A 16,378-nucleotide genomic window follows, 5' to 3' on the forward strand; every position below is an offset into this window, starting at 1 on the left:
TTAGACGGGGTCTCACTCTGTCACCCAGGCTAGAGTGGCATGATCTCGACTCACTGCAAACTCCACCTCCCAAGTTCAAGCAATTCTCCTGCCTCAGCCTCCTGAGTAGCTGGGACTACAGGCGTGCGCCACCAAGCCTGGCAATTTTTGTACTTTTAGTAGAGATGGGGTTTTACCATGTTGGCCAAGCTGGTCTCAAACTTCTGGCCCCAGGTGATCTGCCCCCGCTCGGCCTCCTGCAGTGCTGGGATGACAGGTGTGAGCTTCCACGCCTGGCCTGGTTATACTTGTTATCACAGTATCGCAATGCTCTAGAATCCGCTGCTAAACAGTCACGGTATCAAGCCTTCCAGGTGCTCCTGGATGCCTCGTTCCTTTCTGGGGTTCCTCCTGGAGACTATCCCATAGTTCTTTTATCTTTTTATCCCACAGTTCTGTGAATGAAAGGTTAGCTCTGCACAGAGTGGGGGAGCTCCAGAATCTTGGTCTGTTGGTTAATGTAATATCTTTCCCATTACCAGTGAAATATTCGAGAGATGGGCTGGGCTCGGTGGCCTCACGCATGTAATCCCAGCACTTCTGGGAGACTGAGGTGGGCAGATCACTTGAGCCCAGCAGTTTGAGACTGACCAGGGAAACAAAGAGAAACCCATCTCTATGAAAAATGCAAATATTAGCTGGGCATATTGGCAAGAGCCTATAATCCCAGCTGCTCGGGAGGCTGAGGTGGGAGGATTGCTTGAACCTGGGAGACTGAGGCTGCAGTGAGCTGTGATGGTGCCACTGCACTCCAGGCTGGGTGACAGAGACCCTGTCTCAAAATAAATAAACAAATAAATACATACATACATAAATAAAATAAAATAAATTCAGTTGCCGGGCAGGGTGGCTCATGCTTGTAATCCCAGCATTCTGGGAGACTGAGGAGGGTGGATAACTTGAGGCCAGGAGTTCGAAACCAACCTGGCCAACGTGGTGAAACCCTGTCTCTACTAAAGATACAAAAATTAGCCAGGTGTAGTGGCAGGTGCCTGTAGTCCCAGCTACTTGGGAAGCTGAGGCAGGAGAATAGCTTGAACCCAGGAGGTGGAGGTTGCAGTAAGCCAAGACTGCATCACTGTACTCCAGACTGGGCAACAGAGCAAGATCCTGTCTCAAAATAAATAAATAGGATGGGCATGGTGGCTCACACCTGTAATCCCAGCACCTTGGGAGGCAGAGGCGGGTGGATCACCTGAGGTCAGGAGTTTGAGACCAGCCTGGCCAACATGGTGAAACCCTGTCTCTACTAAAAATTCAAAAATTATCCGGATGTGGTGGTGGGCGCCTGTAATCCCAGCTACTCAGGAGGCTGAGGCAGGAGAACTGCTTGAAGCTGGGAGGCAGAGGTTGCGGTGAGCTGAGATCGTGCCACTGCACTCCAGCCTGAGCGACGGGGCAAGACTCTGTCTCAAAATAAATAAATAAATAAAATACATAAATAAGTTCAGGAGATGACCCCCGGGTGAGGATGGAAGGTACTGTCCTATGCTCCCACCAGATGGGATTGATCTAGAAATGGCAGGAGAGGTGAGGGCGCCTTACCACGAGCAGGGCGAAGAGGATGACTCCACAGCTCCACATGTCTGCCCGGCGGCCGTCATACTTTTCCCCCTGGAAGGGAGGGCCGGTTGTGACTTCATCGCTCCTCCCTGCTGCCTCCACCCCTCTCCCCTCCATCCGCCCTTCACTCACCTTAATCACCTCTGGACACGCATAATGGGGGGACCTGAGGGAGAGAGCTGATGTGAGCCTCCAGCCGGCTTCTAAGCCCCTGCCCAGGGCCTCGGGAGCCCGGCCCCCACTCACCCGCAGCTGGTCTCCAGGAGACTGTCCCCCACCTGCAGGGACGCCATGCCGAAGTCTGCAATGCGGATGTTGTTTTTCTCATCCAAAAGCAGGTTCTCGGGCTTTAGGTCTCTGTGGCTGAGACAACCAGGTGGGGCTCAGGCCTCTTCTTCCTCCCAGGAGGCCCAGGCCCCACTCACTGGCTCTCACAGTGAAACGCTTCTGCATACTTCTTGGTTTTTTAGGGGGTGAGAGACCATTTATTATCCTTCATTTATTTTGGTCTTAAAAAGTTTTTTTTTTTTAAATTGTATTTATTTACATATTTATTTTTCAAGATGGAGTCTCGCTCTGTTGCCCAGACTGGAGTGCAGTGGCACGATTTCGGCTCACTGCAACCTGCGTCTCCTTGGTCCAAGCGATTCTCCTGCCTCAGCCTCCTGAGTAGCTGGGACTACAGGCCGCACCACCACGCCCGGCTGATTTTTCTATTTTTAGTAGAGACAGGGTTTAATTATGTTGGCCAGGCTGGTCTCGAACTCCTGACCTCATGATCCGCCCACCTTGGCCTCTCAAAGTACTGGGATTACAGGTGTGAGTCATAACGCCTGGCCTTATTTATTTATTTATTGAGATGGAGTCTCATTCTATCACCCAGGTTGGAGTGCAGTGGCACGATCTCGGCTCACTGCAACCTCCGTCTCCTCGGTCCAAGTGATTCTCCTGTCTCAGCCTCCTGAGTAGCTGGGATTGCAGGCGTGTGCCACCATACCCAGCTAAGTTTTGTATTTTTATTTTTTTTGAGACGAAGTCTCGCTCTGTTGCCTAGGCTGGAGTGCAATGGCGCAATCTCGGCTCACCACAACCTCCGCCTCCCGGGTTCAAGAAGTGCTGGGATTATAGGCATGAGCCACTGTGCCAGGCCTAATGTTTGTATTTTTAGTAGAGACAGAGTTTCACTATGTTGGCCAGGCTGGTCTTGAACTCCTGACCTCAGGTGATCCGCCTGTCTTGGCCTCCAGAGTGCTGGTATGAGCCACCGCACACGGCCTATTTTATTTTTAATTTTTTAGAGATGGGCGTCGCTTCTCGGCCGCTTGGTTAAGATCAAGAGTAGCTTTAGAGATGAGGTCCCTTTCTGCTGCCCGGCCTGGAGTGCAGTAGCACGATCATAGCTCACTGCAGTCTTGACCTCCCCAGCTCAAGTGATCCTCTGGCCTCAGCCTCTTGAGTAGCTGGAACCACAGGCACGCATCACCATGTCCGGCTTCGGAAACTCTTTTTTTTTTTTTTTTTGAGACAGAGTCTCACTTTGTCCACCAGGCTGGAGTGCAGTGGCACGATCTCGGCTCACTGCAACCTCCGTCTCCCGAGTTCAAGCAATTATCCTGCCTCAGCCCCCCGAGTAGCTGGGATTACAGGTGTCTGCCACCATGCCTGGCTAATTTTTGTATTTTTAGTAGAGACGGGGTTTCACCATGTTGGCCAGGCTGGTCTTGAACTCTTGACCTCAGGTGATCCACCTGCCTTGGCCTCCCAAAGTGCTGGGATTACAGGCGTGAGCCACCGCGCCCAGCCAACTGGGTCATACTTATTAAATATGTTGAATATCTCCCCCTAGAGGCCAGGGTTTCAATATCAGGGTTTTGACAATCTTGTCAACAGGAAAGTGTCGAAAATTTAAACAGGGTCAAGTGCTGTGGCTCATGCCTGTAATCCCAGTACTTCAGGAGGCCGAGGTGGGTGGATCACTTGAGGTCAGGAGTTCGAGACCAGCCTGGCCAATATGGTGAAACCCTGTCTCTACTAAAAATACAAAAAATTAGCCGGGCGTGGTGGCACGTGCCTGTAATCCCAGGTACTCAGGAGGCTGAGACAGGAGAATCGCTTGAACCTGGGAGGTGGAGGTTGCAGTGAGCTGCGATCGTGCCACTGCACTCCAGCCTGGGTGACAGAGTGAGACCCTGTCTCAAAAAATAAAAAAAAGACAAAACCTGAAAATTGAAATAGGTGGCCTTTTTATCAACAAGCTTTACCCGAAGTCTGAGTCCCTCTACCCTGATCCCCACCCCATCTCTAAAACACATCTTAGTAGGAGAGATGTGCAAATGAAGGAGGCTCAAAGATGAAGGCGTTCATTTTGTACCTTAACGGTTATAAAAATATTGCACATTTAATATCTTCTTTGGAGGCTAAAGTCAATTCAATGAAAAAAATAGTAACTTTTTTTTTTTTTTTGAGACAGGGTCTCACTCTGTTGCCTCCCTGCAGCCTCAACCTCTTGGACTCAAGCAATCCTCCTACCACACCTTCCCAAGTAGCTGGGACCACAGGCACATGCCACCACACCCAGCTAATTATTTTTATTTTTTGGAGAGATGGGGGTCTCACTTTGTTGCCCGGGCTGGTCTCGAACTCATGAGCTCAAGTGATCTGCCCGACTTGGCCTCCCAAAGTGCTGGGATTACAAGCATGTGCCACCATGCCCAGCCAAAAAAAAAACTGTTTGAAAGTGGACATATGGGCCAGGTGCAGTGGCTCACGCCTTGAGCCCAGGAGTTTGAGACAAGCCTGAGCAACATAGCAAGACCCCGTCTCAATAACTAAACTAAACTAAAAATAAATAAATAACCCTTACACAACCCTTACTTCACACCATATACAAAAATTAACTTCAAATGGATCCCAGACCTAAATGCAAGAGCTAAAACTATACAACTTCTAGAAAACATACAAGAAAACCTTAGTGACATTTCTTTCTTTCTTTTTTTTTTTTTTTTGAGATGGAGTCTTGCTCTGTCACCCAGGCTGCAGTGCAATGGTGTGATCTTGGCTCACTGCAAGCTCCGCCTCCCGGGTTCACACCATTCTCCTGCCTCAGCCTCCCAAGTAGCTGGGACTACAGGCGTGCACCACCATGCCCAGGTAATTCTTTGTATTTTTAGTAGAGACAGGGTTTCACCGTGTTAGCCAGGATGGTCTTGATCTCCTGACCTCGTGATCTGCCCGCCTCGGCCTCCCAAAGTGCTGGGATTACAGGTGTGAGCCACCGTGCCCGGCCAGGCAAAGATTTCTTAAATAGGACAGAAAAAGCATGAGGTGTAAAATAAAAAAATCAACAAACTGAAATTTATCAAAATGAAAAATCTTTTGCTTTTCGCAAGACTGTTATAAAAATGTAAAAACATGGCACAGACTTGGAGAAAAATGGTTTAAAAATGTATACTGATTAAAGACTTAGCCGGCGCAGTGGCTCAAGCCTGTAATCCCAGCACTTTGGGAGGCCGAGACGGGCGGATCACGAGGTCAGAAGATCGAGACCATCCTGGCTAACACGGTGAAACCCCGTCTCTACTAAAAAAATACAAAAATCTAGCCAGGCGAGGTGGTGGGCGCCTGTAGTCCCAGCTACTCGGGAGGCTGAGGCAGGAGAATGGCATGAACCCGGGAGGCAGAGCTTGCAGTGAGCTGAGATCCGGCCACTGCACTCCAGCCTGGGCGACAGAGCGAGACTCCGTCTCAAAAAAAAAAAAAAAGAAAAAAAAGACTTGCATTTAGAATAAACAGTTACTTTTTTTCTTTGTTAAATTTTCCTCCTCGTTCTTGCTGTCATCATACAGAATAATTTTTAGGAGTTATTCCTAGAGTAATCTCTTGTTCCTATAATAAAAAATTGTTATAAATCAATAATAAAAATATTAAATCAAATTTTAAAAAATAACTGAATTAAAGATGGGCAAAGACGCAGGGTGCAGTGGCTCATGCCTGTAATCCTAGTACTTTGGGAGGCCAAGGCGGGTGGATCACCTGAGGTCAGGAGTTCGAGACCAGCCTGGCCAACATGGTGAAACCCCGACTCTACTAAAAAATACAAATTTAGCTGGGTGCAGTGGCATGCGCCTGTAATTCCAGCTACTCGGGAGGCTGAGGCAGGAGAATCAATTGAACCTGGGAGGCAGAGTTTGCAGTGAGCCAAGAACACACCATTGCACTCCTGCTGGGCAACAAGAGCAAAACTCCATCTCAAAAACAAAACAACATAACACAATACAAAAAGGGCCACGTATTGTATGATTCCATTTATATAAAATGTCTAGAATAGGTAAATCCACATAGACAGGAAATAGGTTGCCAGGAGCTGGGGGCAGGAGGGGATGGGGAGAGAATGTTCACTTAATGGGTACAGGGTGATGAAAATGTTCTAAAATTCCATAGTGGCAGATGTATACCACTGCAAATATATCAAAAACCACTGAATTGCACACTCTAAAAGGAGGAATTTTCTGGTATACGAGTTATGTCTCAATGGGATAAAGGTTTGGGGGCCGACCACATGGCTTTTGCTCAGCCCTCCACATGCCCCCAAGGGCCTGACTGCTGGGCAGCCCTCAGCCCTGCCTCCCCTTCCAGCTGCTCACTCACCAGATGGAGTAGCTATGGCAGAAGTCCAGTGCAGACACAATCTGGCGGAAGAACTTCCTGGCCTCCTTGGGCGTCAGTCTCCCCTTCTTTACCAGGTAGTCGAATAGCTCACCTCCCGAGACGTGCTCCAGAACCAGGTACCTAAAGGATATAGAGGGGGCAGAGGGCTGGAAGGGGCATGTGGAGGACCAGAGGGCCTGGTCTCCCACTTCCATTGGCCCCTGGAGGCAGAGAACTCCAATTCCCATGATCCTTGGGAGAAAGAGACTCCAATTCCCATGGGTCCCTGGGAGGCAGAGACTCCAGTTGCTATCAATTCCTGGGAGGAAGAGACTCCAGTTCCCATCAATTCCTGGGAATAAGAGACACCAGTTCCCATCAATTTCTGAGAGGATGAGACTCCAATTCCCATCACGCCCTGGGAGGAAGTGACTCCAGTTTCCACCAGCCTCTAGGAAACCAAACTCAAGTCCCATTAGTCCTGGGCAGCAGGGAGCCTCCCATGTCAGCTTCGGAAAGGAATCAACACTTTGACTCCTAATGGTTTCAGGAGATAAGGCAGTTCTATTAGCACCTGAAAGACAAAGACCCCAATTCTTATAGGACCCTGGGAAGTGAAGATACCCCCACTCCTATTAGCCCCTAGAAAGCCAAGCCTCTAATTCCCTCTGGGATGAGGAAACTCAAATTTGAATTCATTTTCAGGTATTGACAATTGCAAGGTGCACCAGTCCGAGCCAGCTTCTGTGAGGCAACAGACGACAACTCCCATCAGCGCCTAGAAGTTAAAAACCCCCACTTCTGGCCAGACGTGGTGGCTTACGCCTGTAATCCCAGCACTTTGGGAGGCCGAAGTGGGCGGATCACTTGAAGTCAAGAGTTCGAGACCAGCCTGACCAACATGGAAAAACCCTGTCTCTACTAAAAATACAAAATTAGCCGGGTGTGGTGGCGCATGCATGTAATCCCAGCTGCTCAGGAGGCTGAGGCAGGAGAATCACTTGAACCCAGGAGGTGGAGGTTCTGGTGAGCCGAGATCGAGCCATTGCACTCCAGCCTGGGCAACAAGAGCAAAACTCTGTCTCAAAAAAACAACCAAAAAACCAAAAACCCACTTCCCATAAGCCTCTGGGAAACGGGGTCCCAGTTTCCATCAACTATTAGGTTTTTGTTGTTGTTGTTGTTTGGAGTTTTTTTTTTTTTTTTTGAGGTAAGAGTCTTGCTCTGTTGCCCATGCTGGAATGCAGCGGCACGATCCTGGCTCACTGCAGCCTCTGCCTCCCAGGTTCAAGCAATTCTCCCACTTCAGCCTCCCAAGTAGCTAGGACTACAGGTGTATGCCACCACACTCAGTTACTTTTTGTATTTTTAGTAGAGACGGGGTTTTGCCATGTTGGCCAGGCTGGTCTCGAACTCCCGACTTTTATAGTTCCTTTTTTTTTTTTTTTGAGATGGAGTCTCGCTCTGTCACCCAGGCTGGAGTGCAGTGGCACGATCTCGGCTCATTGCAACCTCCACCTCCCAGGTTCAAGCAATTCTTTGCCTCAGCCTCCCAAGTAGCTGAGATTACAGATGCCTGCCACCACACCTGGCTAATGTTTTTGTATTTTTAGCAGAGACGGGGTTTCACCATCTTGGCCAGGTTGGTCTTGAACTCCTGGCCTCGTGATCCACTGGCCTCGGCCTCCGAAAGTGCTGGATTACAGGCGTCAGCCACTGCGCCCAGCCTCCATCAACCATTTGGATTCTAGACTCCAAATCCCATCAGGCTCTGGGAGGTTAAAACTAATTCCCATCAGCTTCTGGGAAACAAAAGCTCAAATTTGTTTTTTTTGACAGGGTCTCACTCTGTGCTGGAGTGCAGGGGCACAAAAACGGCTCACTTCAGCCTCGACCTACCAGGATCAGGCAATCCTCCCACCTCAGCCCCACCTCAGCCCCACCTCAGCCCCACCTCAGCTGGGGCTACAGGTACACACCACCACACCGGGCTAATTTTTGTATTTTTTGTAGCGACAGGGTTTTGCGATGTTGCTCAGGCTGGTGTCGAACTCTTCAAGCAATCTGCCCATCTTGGCTTCCCGAAGTGTTGGGATCACAGGCTTGAGCCACCGTGCATGGCCCCAAAAGCTCAATTTCTATGAGCTCTTAGATGGCTAGATTCCCGCCCGAAGCATCAACTCCCATGGCCCTGCCTCCCTACACCAAGAGTGGAGCGGGAGCGACCGCCAAGAGTGGAGTGGGAGCGAGAGTGCGCTGGTCCGGACAATAGCCCCCTCCTACCGCCACACCTGGGGAAGCCTGAGAGCAAGCCCCATGAGTGCCAGGCAGACAGCTCCCTGTGTGTGAAACCTGCACCAGCAGTGATGACCTGATGTCAGTTCATCCTGGGGACTGGGTGCAGGGACGGGGTGGGGCACGAGGGCTGTCCCCTCTCCAGCTTCCCAGTCCAGCTGTCCTTTGGGTCACCAGAGTTTGGACAAAGAGGCCCATTCTCTGGAGTCTGGACAGCTGGACCGCCACCCCCATCCTTCCTGGCGGGTAATTGACTTTGAGATACTGACTCAGAACTCCTAGGGCGGCCCATTGTTGGGGTGTCCTGCCACGGCACCCGCGGTTACGTCGGGGGAGGAGGGGGGCTCTCCGGTGCCCCAGAGTGGGGGTTTGGGAAGATCCTTTGGGCTTTGCTAGGCCCCTTGCCTTACAAACAGGAGGCATCTGCCCATCAGCGCCTAGAAGTTAAAAACCCCCACTTCTGGCCGGACATGGTGGCTTACGCCTGTCATCCCAGCACTTTGGGAGGCCGAAGTGGGCGGATCACTTGCAAACTGGGTCTGGTGGAGGGCACCCTGCTTATCTAGCAGAGGGCATTCCATGTAGTGCCGTGGGCCAAGGAGCTGGCGCTGGGGACACAGTAGGAGGATGGTTGCCCTTTGCCTCAGGCCCAACACAATGTGAGAACAGTAGTTGGGAGCTTCCCTGTGCAACAGGCAAGGGACTGGGCCTTCAGCAGTCCAGCCTGGAGAGCTCCAGGTCCCCCAGGTCCCCCTAGACCCTGTTTCTGGAGAAGTCCCACCCTGGTAACCCAGAGAGGGAGGATGGGGTAGGGCTGGGTGTCTATAAATACCTACAAATATTTCTTGTTCTCGTAGACGTCGTGGAGTTTGAGGACATGTGGGTGTTCGATGAGCTTCAGGATGGCGATCTCCCGCTCCACCTGAGGGTCAAGAGGGGTGCAGACACAGGAACAGAGGTCAGCAAGGCCCCCTGCCTGCCCTCAGCCCCACAGGCTCCCCCGCAGACACGCTAGCAGGCGTACACACCTTCATCAGCACTGACTCCGACAGCTTCTCCCGGTTCACGATCTTGATGGCGACCTTCTGACCCGTGATGCAGTGGACCCCAAGTTTAACCAGCCCTGGGGGAGCAGGGTGAAAATGTGGGGTGTTCCACCGGGTCACCTTTGTCCCCAGCACCTATGTCCTCCCTTGGCCACCCGGTTTGCTCCTTCCTCCGGGCCTGGCTGTTTAACAATGGCCTGAACACATCGGACCTGAACTCCTGGGGTTGACAGCCCGCACTCCCACAAAACCAGCCTTCCCCTCCCTCCTGCCAGTCCGTTCCTCCTCACTGTCCATCCAGCCAGGTGCCCCTCTCCTCTGCCAGCCACCCCCGGCCCTCACCCTCTCCGTCCTGGGGAGCCCGCCTGTCACGCATTCTTTCCTCACCGTGTTTCCCTGAGTCTGTCTCGTCCAAACCCCCCTGCGACTTTCTCTCCCCATCACTTCCTTGTATTCTCTGTTTTTCAGTCTTTTGAAGACCCTATGACTCCCAAAGAATCTAATCTCACATCTGCCCCCTCCCCAGACCACCCTCCGCCTCCTCCCGAACCCCCAGCCCCAACGGCCTTCCTGTGTCTTCTCTTCATGGCAGCCCTAACAGACAGCACACAGACACCAAGGGTGTGTCCTGTCTCCTGCCCACGCCTCTCCTCAGAACCCTCGACTCCGGGACCTGAGCCCCCAAAGCCAAAGACCCAGCCCTGACTAGCCTCTAAAGTCATAGGCCCAGGCGTCCAGACCCCCAGCCCCTCCTGCCTCAGCCCCAGAAGTCCAGGCCCCATCCTCTCCTCCCTCAGACCCAGGAGTCCAGGTCCCAGCCCCTCCTCCCTCAGACCCAGCAATTCAGACCCCCAGCTCTCCTCCCTCAGACCCAAGAGTCCAGACCCCCAGCCCTCCTCCCTCAGACCCAGGAGTCCAGGTCCCCAGCCCCTCCTCCCTCAGACCCAGCAATTCAGACCCCCAGCCCCTCCTCCCTCAGACCCAGGAGTCCAGACCCCACCCCCTCCTCCCTCAGACCCAGGAGTCCAGAGCCCCAGCCCTCCTCCCTCAGACCCAGGAGTCCAGGCCCCCCAGCCCCTCCTCCCTCAGACCCAGCAATTCAGACCCCCAGCCCCTCCTCCCTCAGACCCAGGAGTCCAGACCCCCAGCCCTCCTCCCTCAGACCCAGGAGTCCAGACCCCCAGCCCCTCCTCCCTCAGACCCAGGAGTCCAGACCCCAGCCCCTCCTCCCTCAGACCCAGGAGTCCAGACCCCCAGCCCTCCTCCCTCAGACCCAGGAGTCCAGACCCCCAGCCCCTCCTCCCTCAGACCCAGGAGTCCAGGCCCCCAGCCCCTCCTCCCTCAGACCCAGGAGTCCAGGCCCCCAGCCCCTCCTCCCTCAGACCCAGGAGTCCGGACCCCCAGCCCCTCCTCCCTCAGACCCAGGAGTCCAGACCCCCATTCCCTCCTCCCTCAGACCCAGGAGTCCAGACCCCAACCCCTCCTCCCTCAGACCCAGCAATCCAGACCCCCAGCCCCTCCTCCCTCAGACCCTGCACTCTAGGCCCAGTCCCTCCTCCCTCAGACCCAGGAGTCCAGACCCCCAGCCCTCCTCCCTCAGACCCAGGAGTCCAGACCCCCAGCCCCTCCTCCCTCAGACCCAGGAGTCCAGACCCCATTCCATCCTCCCTCAGACCCAGGAGTCCAGACCCCCAGCCCCTCCTCCCTCAGACCCAGCACTCTAGGCCCAGTCCCTCCTCCCTCAGACCCAGCACTCTAGGCCCAGTCCCTCCTCCCTCAGACCCAGTCCAGGTCTGACCCCTTCTTCTCCTGTAACTCAGGAATTCAGGTCAGCAGCACCTTCACACTCTCACCACTCAGGACCTGGGGCTTTGACCTTCTCCTTTTCCCTAGGGTCTCAGCTCTCAGTCACAGCCCAGTCCCCACTCCTGTTGGCTCTGGCCCTGAGCTTCATAGAGACCCTGGGCGTTCAGCTCCCATGTCACCTCCACCCACCATCCATCCGGCAGGAAGGAGGCCGCGGCCGGTGGCCAGCGTTTAGCAACAGCAGAGGATGAACGCCCTTTCCACAGCCGCTCCGGGAGACGCGCCTGCTGCAGCCCACCTTCCCACCCTCCATCCTGTTTGCCACTCTGAGCCAGCATGCCAGAGAAGGGGAGAATGTCCCAGGCCCTACAGCCCCTGTCACTCCAACTCGCTGCCTGGAGAGCGGGAGGCCAGAGGACGGTCCAGAGGGAAGAGGCTTCCCAGGACGGATGCACTCCACCCCAGTCTGCAGCTGTACTGCAGCAAGAACCTCAGCTCCCGGCCTGGCTCCACTCCGCAGGCCGCCTCCATCCCCTCCACGGCCCTGGAGTCCCTCCAGCCGCTGCCCCTATGGGGGCTGGAGCATTAGGGCCCCAAACTCCCTGTCCCAACACTCAAGGTTTCGACCGCCCTCCTCCCTCAGACCCAGGAGTCCAGACCTCAGACCCTCTTCCTTCATACTCAGGAGTCCAGGCCCCCAGCCCCTCCTCCCTCAGACCCAGGAGTCCAGACCTCAGACCCTCTTCCTTCATACTCAGAAGTCCAGGCCCCCAGTCCCTCCTCCCTCAGACCCAAAAGTCCAGGACCCCAGTCCCTCCTCCCTCAGACTCAGGAGTCCAGACCCCAGCCCCTCCTCCCTCAGACTCAGGAGTCCAGACCCCCAGGCCCTCCTCCCTCAGACCCAGGAGTCCAGGCCCCCAGCCCCTCCTCCCTCAGACCCAGGAGTCCAGGCCCCCAGCCCCTCCTCCCTCAGACCCAGGAGTCCAGGCCCCCAGCCCCTCTCCTCCAGGACCTCAGAGTCTGCGCCCCCCACCCCCTCCATCCTGGGACCCAGGAGTCTGAATCCCAAGTCCCTTCTCTATGAGGGGCCCAGGGGTCTGGGGAGCCAGCCCCTGCAGGGTATTTGAATACCCTGAGTCCCGCCTCTGCCGCCACCTCCACCCTGCCCCTGCCCCAGGTGTCCCCTTCTGCTGGACTCACCTGTCTGTCCTTTGCCCAGCGTCTTCTCCAGCCGATAGGGGCCCACATATTGGGCGTGCTGCGGTGGGTGTGGGTGGGGGTGGGGGAGGTGGTAGGCGGGAGAGCCCCCGCCTCCCTCCTTGGCCCCGGACGACATGGTGCCCTTGGTCCCGGCCCGACCGGTCCCCCGGCCGCCCCCCCTGCGGCCGGTCGCCCCGTCTCTCCGGTGGGGGCCGGCGACCGCTCCGTCCCGGCCCCCCCGGCTGCCCCCCACCTCTCCGGGGGTCCCCAGGGGGCTGGGCTGGCCCCCCCCACTCGGCGGGCCGCGGAGCTGGGGGAGGGGGGGCTGGCCCGGGGGGGTCAGGCCCCGGGAGTCAGCATGGCCCGGGGGGGCTGCGGGGCCCCCCCCTCCCCAGCCCGTTTCTGGCCGGCCCCCCGCTTCCTGCGCCTCCCCCCGCCGGGGGGGTCTGAGGTGCGGGCCGGCGGATGCTGCAGGCCGAGGTCCCCCCCGCCCCCCCACGCGCCCTCTCTCCTCCGCCTCCTCCTCCTCTCCGCCTCCCCCCGCCACCTCGTCCTTTCTCTCCGGCACGCTGACATCACCATCCGGGGACTCCGGGCCCTTCCCCAAAGTTAACCCTTTCGGAGGGGGGAGGGGGAGCGCGGGGGGGGGGGGCAGGGGGCGGGCCTTCAGCTGGAGGGATGGAGAGGAGGTGGGAGGATGCAGGAGAGAGGATGGAGGGAAGGATGGAGAGAGAGAGAGAGGACCCAACAGATGGGGCAGAGATGGAGATACACAAAGAAAGATCCTGGCTGACACAGAGACGAGAGACAGGCAGAGACGCAAGAGGGATGGAGACCACCAGAGACTGGCTGAGGCAGAGAGGGAGGGAGGGCAGAGATGGGCAGGGACAGAAGAGAAGGAAGGTATGGCAAGCCGGGAAAACAGACAGGGAGAAGGAGACAGAACTGCTGGAAGCCGACAGAGGGATGGAGAGACTCAGAGATTCGGAGAGACAGAGGGAGGAAGGCCAGCCAGAGAGGTGGGGGAGAGGGGGGCGCAGGTGGACCTGCAGGGAGGGGCCAGGGGGTACACACAGGTGGAGGGACATATGCTGGGGAGAACTGCGGACATATCGAGAGAGACAGAGGCAGAGAAGGGAAATAATTCTTGGAGTTGCTGACCCCAAACTCATGTCTGTTTCCCCAGCCCCCTAAGCCCACCCATCCACGGTGAGGGTAAGTCAGTGTCCCCACCAGTGTCAAGGCTGCATATCTACCCACAGCCCGGAGTGATTTAGGATTCTCTTTACTTCTACAGAGAAGCTTCCAGAACCCCCTGAGGTCCCTGTGTATGTTTTTAGACCCCCATATATTATCTGTGCTCATGATAGGGTCCTTTATACCTTCATGTGGGCCCCAGTATAGCCCATACATCCCCACTGTAGCATGTCCACAAGCCTGTGCTCTACCTTGAGTGACCCACCTGCCCCCATTAGCTTTCCACATAAACCATAGATCCCTCTATGTCATGTAACCGAAAGTGTTAGACACCTATTTAATTCTCAAATCCTCTATAAAGCACACCCAGGACTGGGCAAGATGGCTCATGCCTGTAATCTCAATACTTCGGGAGACTGAGGTGGGAAGATCAGCCTGGGCAACACAGCGAGACCCTATCCCTACAATTTTTTTTTTTTTAATTAGCCGGGTGTGGTGGCATGTGCCTGTAGTCCCAGCTACGTGGGAGGCTGAGGCTTGAGCCAGTGAGTTCGAGGCTGCAGTGAGCTATGTTTGCACCATTGCACTCCCGCCTGAGCAACAGAGTGAAGCCCTGTCTCTAACAAAAATAAAATAAAATAAAGTGCACACAGGAGCCTTTTGGCTCCTGTGATATTTCCAAGTCCCCTATTCAACACCTTAAGTCCACAAATCTTTAATGAGTGCCAAATCTCAGCCAGGCACTGTTCCTGTTGGTAAGAACATGGCAGTGACCTAAATCAGCAAAAAGGCCTGTCCTGTGGAGCTTCCATGCTGGTGGATGAAACAGATGATCAACAAGGTCAATAAGCAAAATGTATGGTGTGTTAGATAATCATGTCCGTGCTGAGGAGGTGACCACAGCAGGGAAGGGGTTTAAGAGGGGCCTGTTGAGCAGGGTGCAATTTTAGGCACCCAGCTTTTTTTTTTTTTTTTGTATTTTTAGTAGAGATGGGGTTTCATCCTGTTGGCCAGGCTGGTTCTGTAACTCTTTTTTTTTTTTTTTGAGACGGAATCTCGCTCTGTCACCCAGGCTGGAGTGCAATGGCATAATCTCAGCTCACTACGACCTCCACATCCCAGGTTCAAGCAGTTCTCCTGCCTCAGCCTCCCGAGTAGCTGAGATTACAGGCACCTGCCACCGTGCCAGGCTAATTTTTGTATTTTTAGTAGAGATGGGATTTCATCATGTTGGTCAGGCTGGTCTCGAACTCCTGACCTAGTGATCTGCCCACCTCAGCCTCCCAAAGTGCTGGGATTACAGGTGTGAGCTACCACACCTGGCCTGGCTCTGTAACTATTAACAGGAGGGATCTGCCTCGTGGTTCTGGAGGCATTAATGGGTCCCTTTTTGCTCTCAAGTGTCTTGCTGTAGATGAAAAATTATATGATCACCCTCTTTTTATTTTGTTTTGTTTTGTTTTTTTGAGACAGGGTCTTCCCCCTGTTGTCCAGGCTGGGGTGCAGTGGGGCAATCATAGGTCCCTGCAGCCTCGTCCTCCTGGGCTCAAGTGATCCTCCTGCCTCAGCCTCCTGCATAGCTGTGACTATAGGCAGATGCCATCACACATGGCTAATTCTTGTATTTTTTTGTAGGGATGCGGTCACACTATGTTGCCCAGGCTGGTCTCGAACTCTTGGGTTCAAGTGATCCTCCCACCTTGGCCTCCCAAAGTATTGAGATTATAGACCTGAGCCACTGCCCTCGGCCATGTATTATAAACTGATAGATGTGTACATAGATGTCCGCATCCTAATTCCCAGGATCTGTGCATAGGTTACCTTGCATGGCTAAAGGGACTTTGCCCATGTGACTGAGATAGGGAGATTATCCCAGTTATTTGGGTGAGCTCGATGGAATCACAAGAGTATTTGTGAGAAGGAGGCAGGAGGAGCAGTCAGTGATGGAGATGGGAAGATGGAAGCAGAGCTTGGGGTGATGGGGCCACCTGTCAAAGAACGAGTGTGGCCTCTAGAAGCTGGAAAAGGCAAGAAAAACATTCTCCCCGAGAGCCTCCAGAAGTGATGCAATCCTGCTGACAGTTTGATTTCAGTTCTGTGAAACCCATTTTGGATTTCTGCCCTCCATAACTGCAAGATAATAAATGTGTGCTGTTTTAAGCCACCACATTTTTAGTAATTTGTTAACAGCAGCAATAGGAAACTAATATAATAGCACATCCACAGGCCCAGACACATCTCACAACACAGCGCTGGAAACACCACACACACACACACACACACACACACACACACACACACAGCCTATCTGTTGGGTCTTCCTGTTTCTGCCCAAAATATCCCCCTGCACAACCACGCCCAGCAGGTGCTCGATACGTTTGTGACTGTGTGCCCGTTTTGCGTTGAGCACAACCTTTTCCTGGGAGAAAACGCCTCCTATCCAGCACCAACATGAGAGTTTCTTTAAGCCCAGTACAGGGCCAACACCTCTGCAGACTGGGCCCACATCAGCACGTGCCCAGGCCTAAACTCCACTTCTGGAGCACGGAGGCCTCGGGCCTCCCCACCAAGCTGGCTCCTCTGGC

At 54.3% G+C, this 16,378-nt stretch overlaps 1 protein-coding gene across 2 annotated transcripts in view; it reads right to left on the reverse strand.

The window, feature by feature from the left end:
- Positions 1–13,181, reverse strand: part of BRSK1 (BR serine/threonine kinase 1) — a 29,077-nt gene extending 15,896 nt beyond the window's left edge. Inside the window, exons 1-7 of one of the 2 annotated variants that reach the window (XM_038006360.2) lie at positions 12,597–13,181; positions 9,573–9,667; positions 9,381–9,466; positions 6,250–6,390; positions 1,849–1,965; positions 1,735–1,768; positions 1,585–1,653 (exon numbers count right to left, since the gene is read on the reverse strand). In XM_038006360.2, coding sequence (XP_037862288.1) covers positions 1,585–1,653; positions 1,735–1,768; positions 1,849–1,965; positions 6,250–6,390; positions 9,381–9,466; positions 9,573–9,667; positions 12,597–12,732 — 678 coding nt within the window. In that variant the 5' untranslated portion in view covers positions 12,733–13,181. Of the gene's footprint in view, positions 1–1,584; positions 1,654–1,734; positions 1,769–1,848; positions 1,966–6,249; positions 6,391–9,376; positions 9,467–9,572; positions 9,668–12,596 lie in introns of those variants that run through there. The other variant, XM_007998135.3, reaches the window with a different exon arrangement.
- Between the last annotated feature and the right edge of the window lie 3,197 nt (positions 13,182–16,378).

The sequence above is a fragment of the Chlorocebus sabaeus genome, chromosome 6 (genome assembly GCF_047675955.1).
Source record: "Chlorocebus sabaeus isolate Y175 chromosome 6, mChlSab1.0.hap1, whole genome shotgun sequence".
NCBI classification, from domain to species: Eukaryota; Metazoa; Chordata; class Mammalia; order Primates; family Cercopithecidae; genus Chlorocebus; species Chlorocebus sabaeus.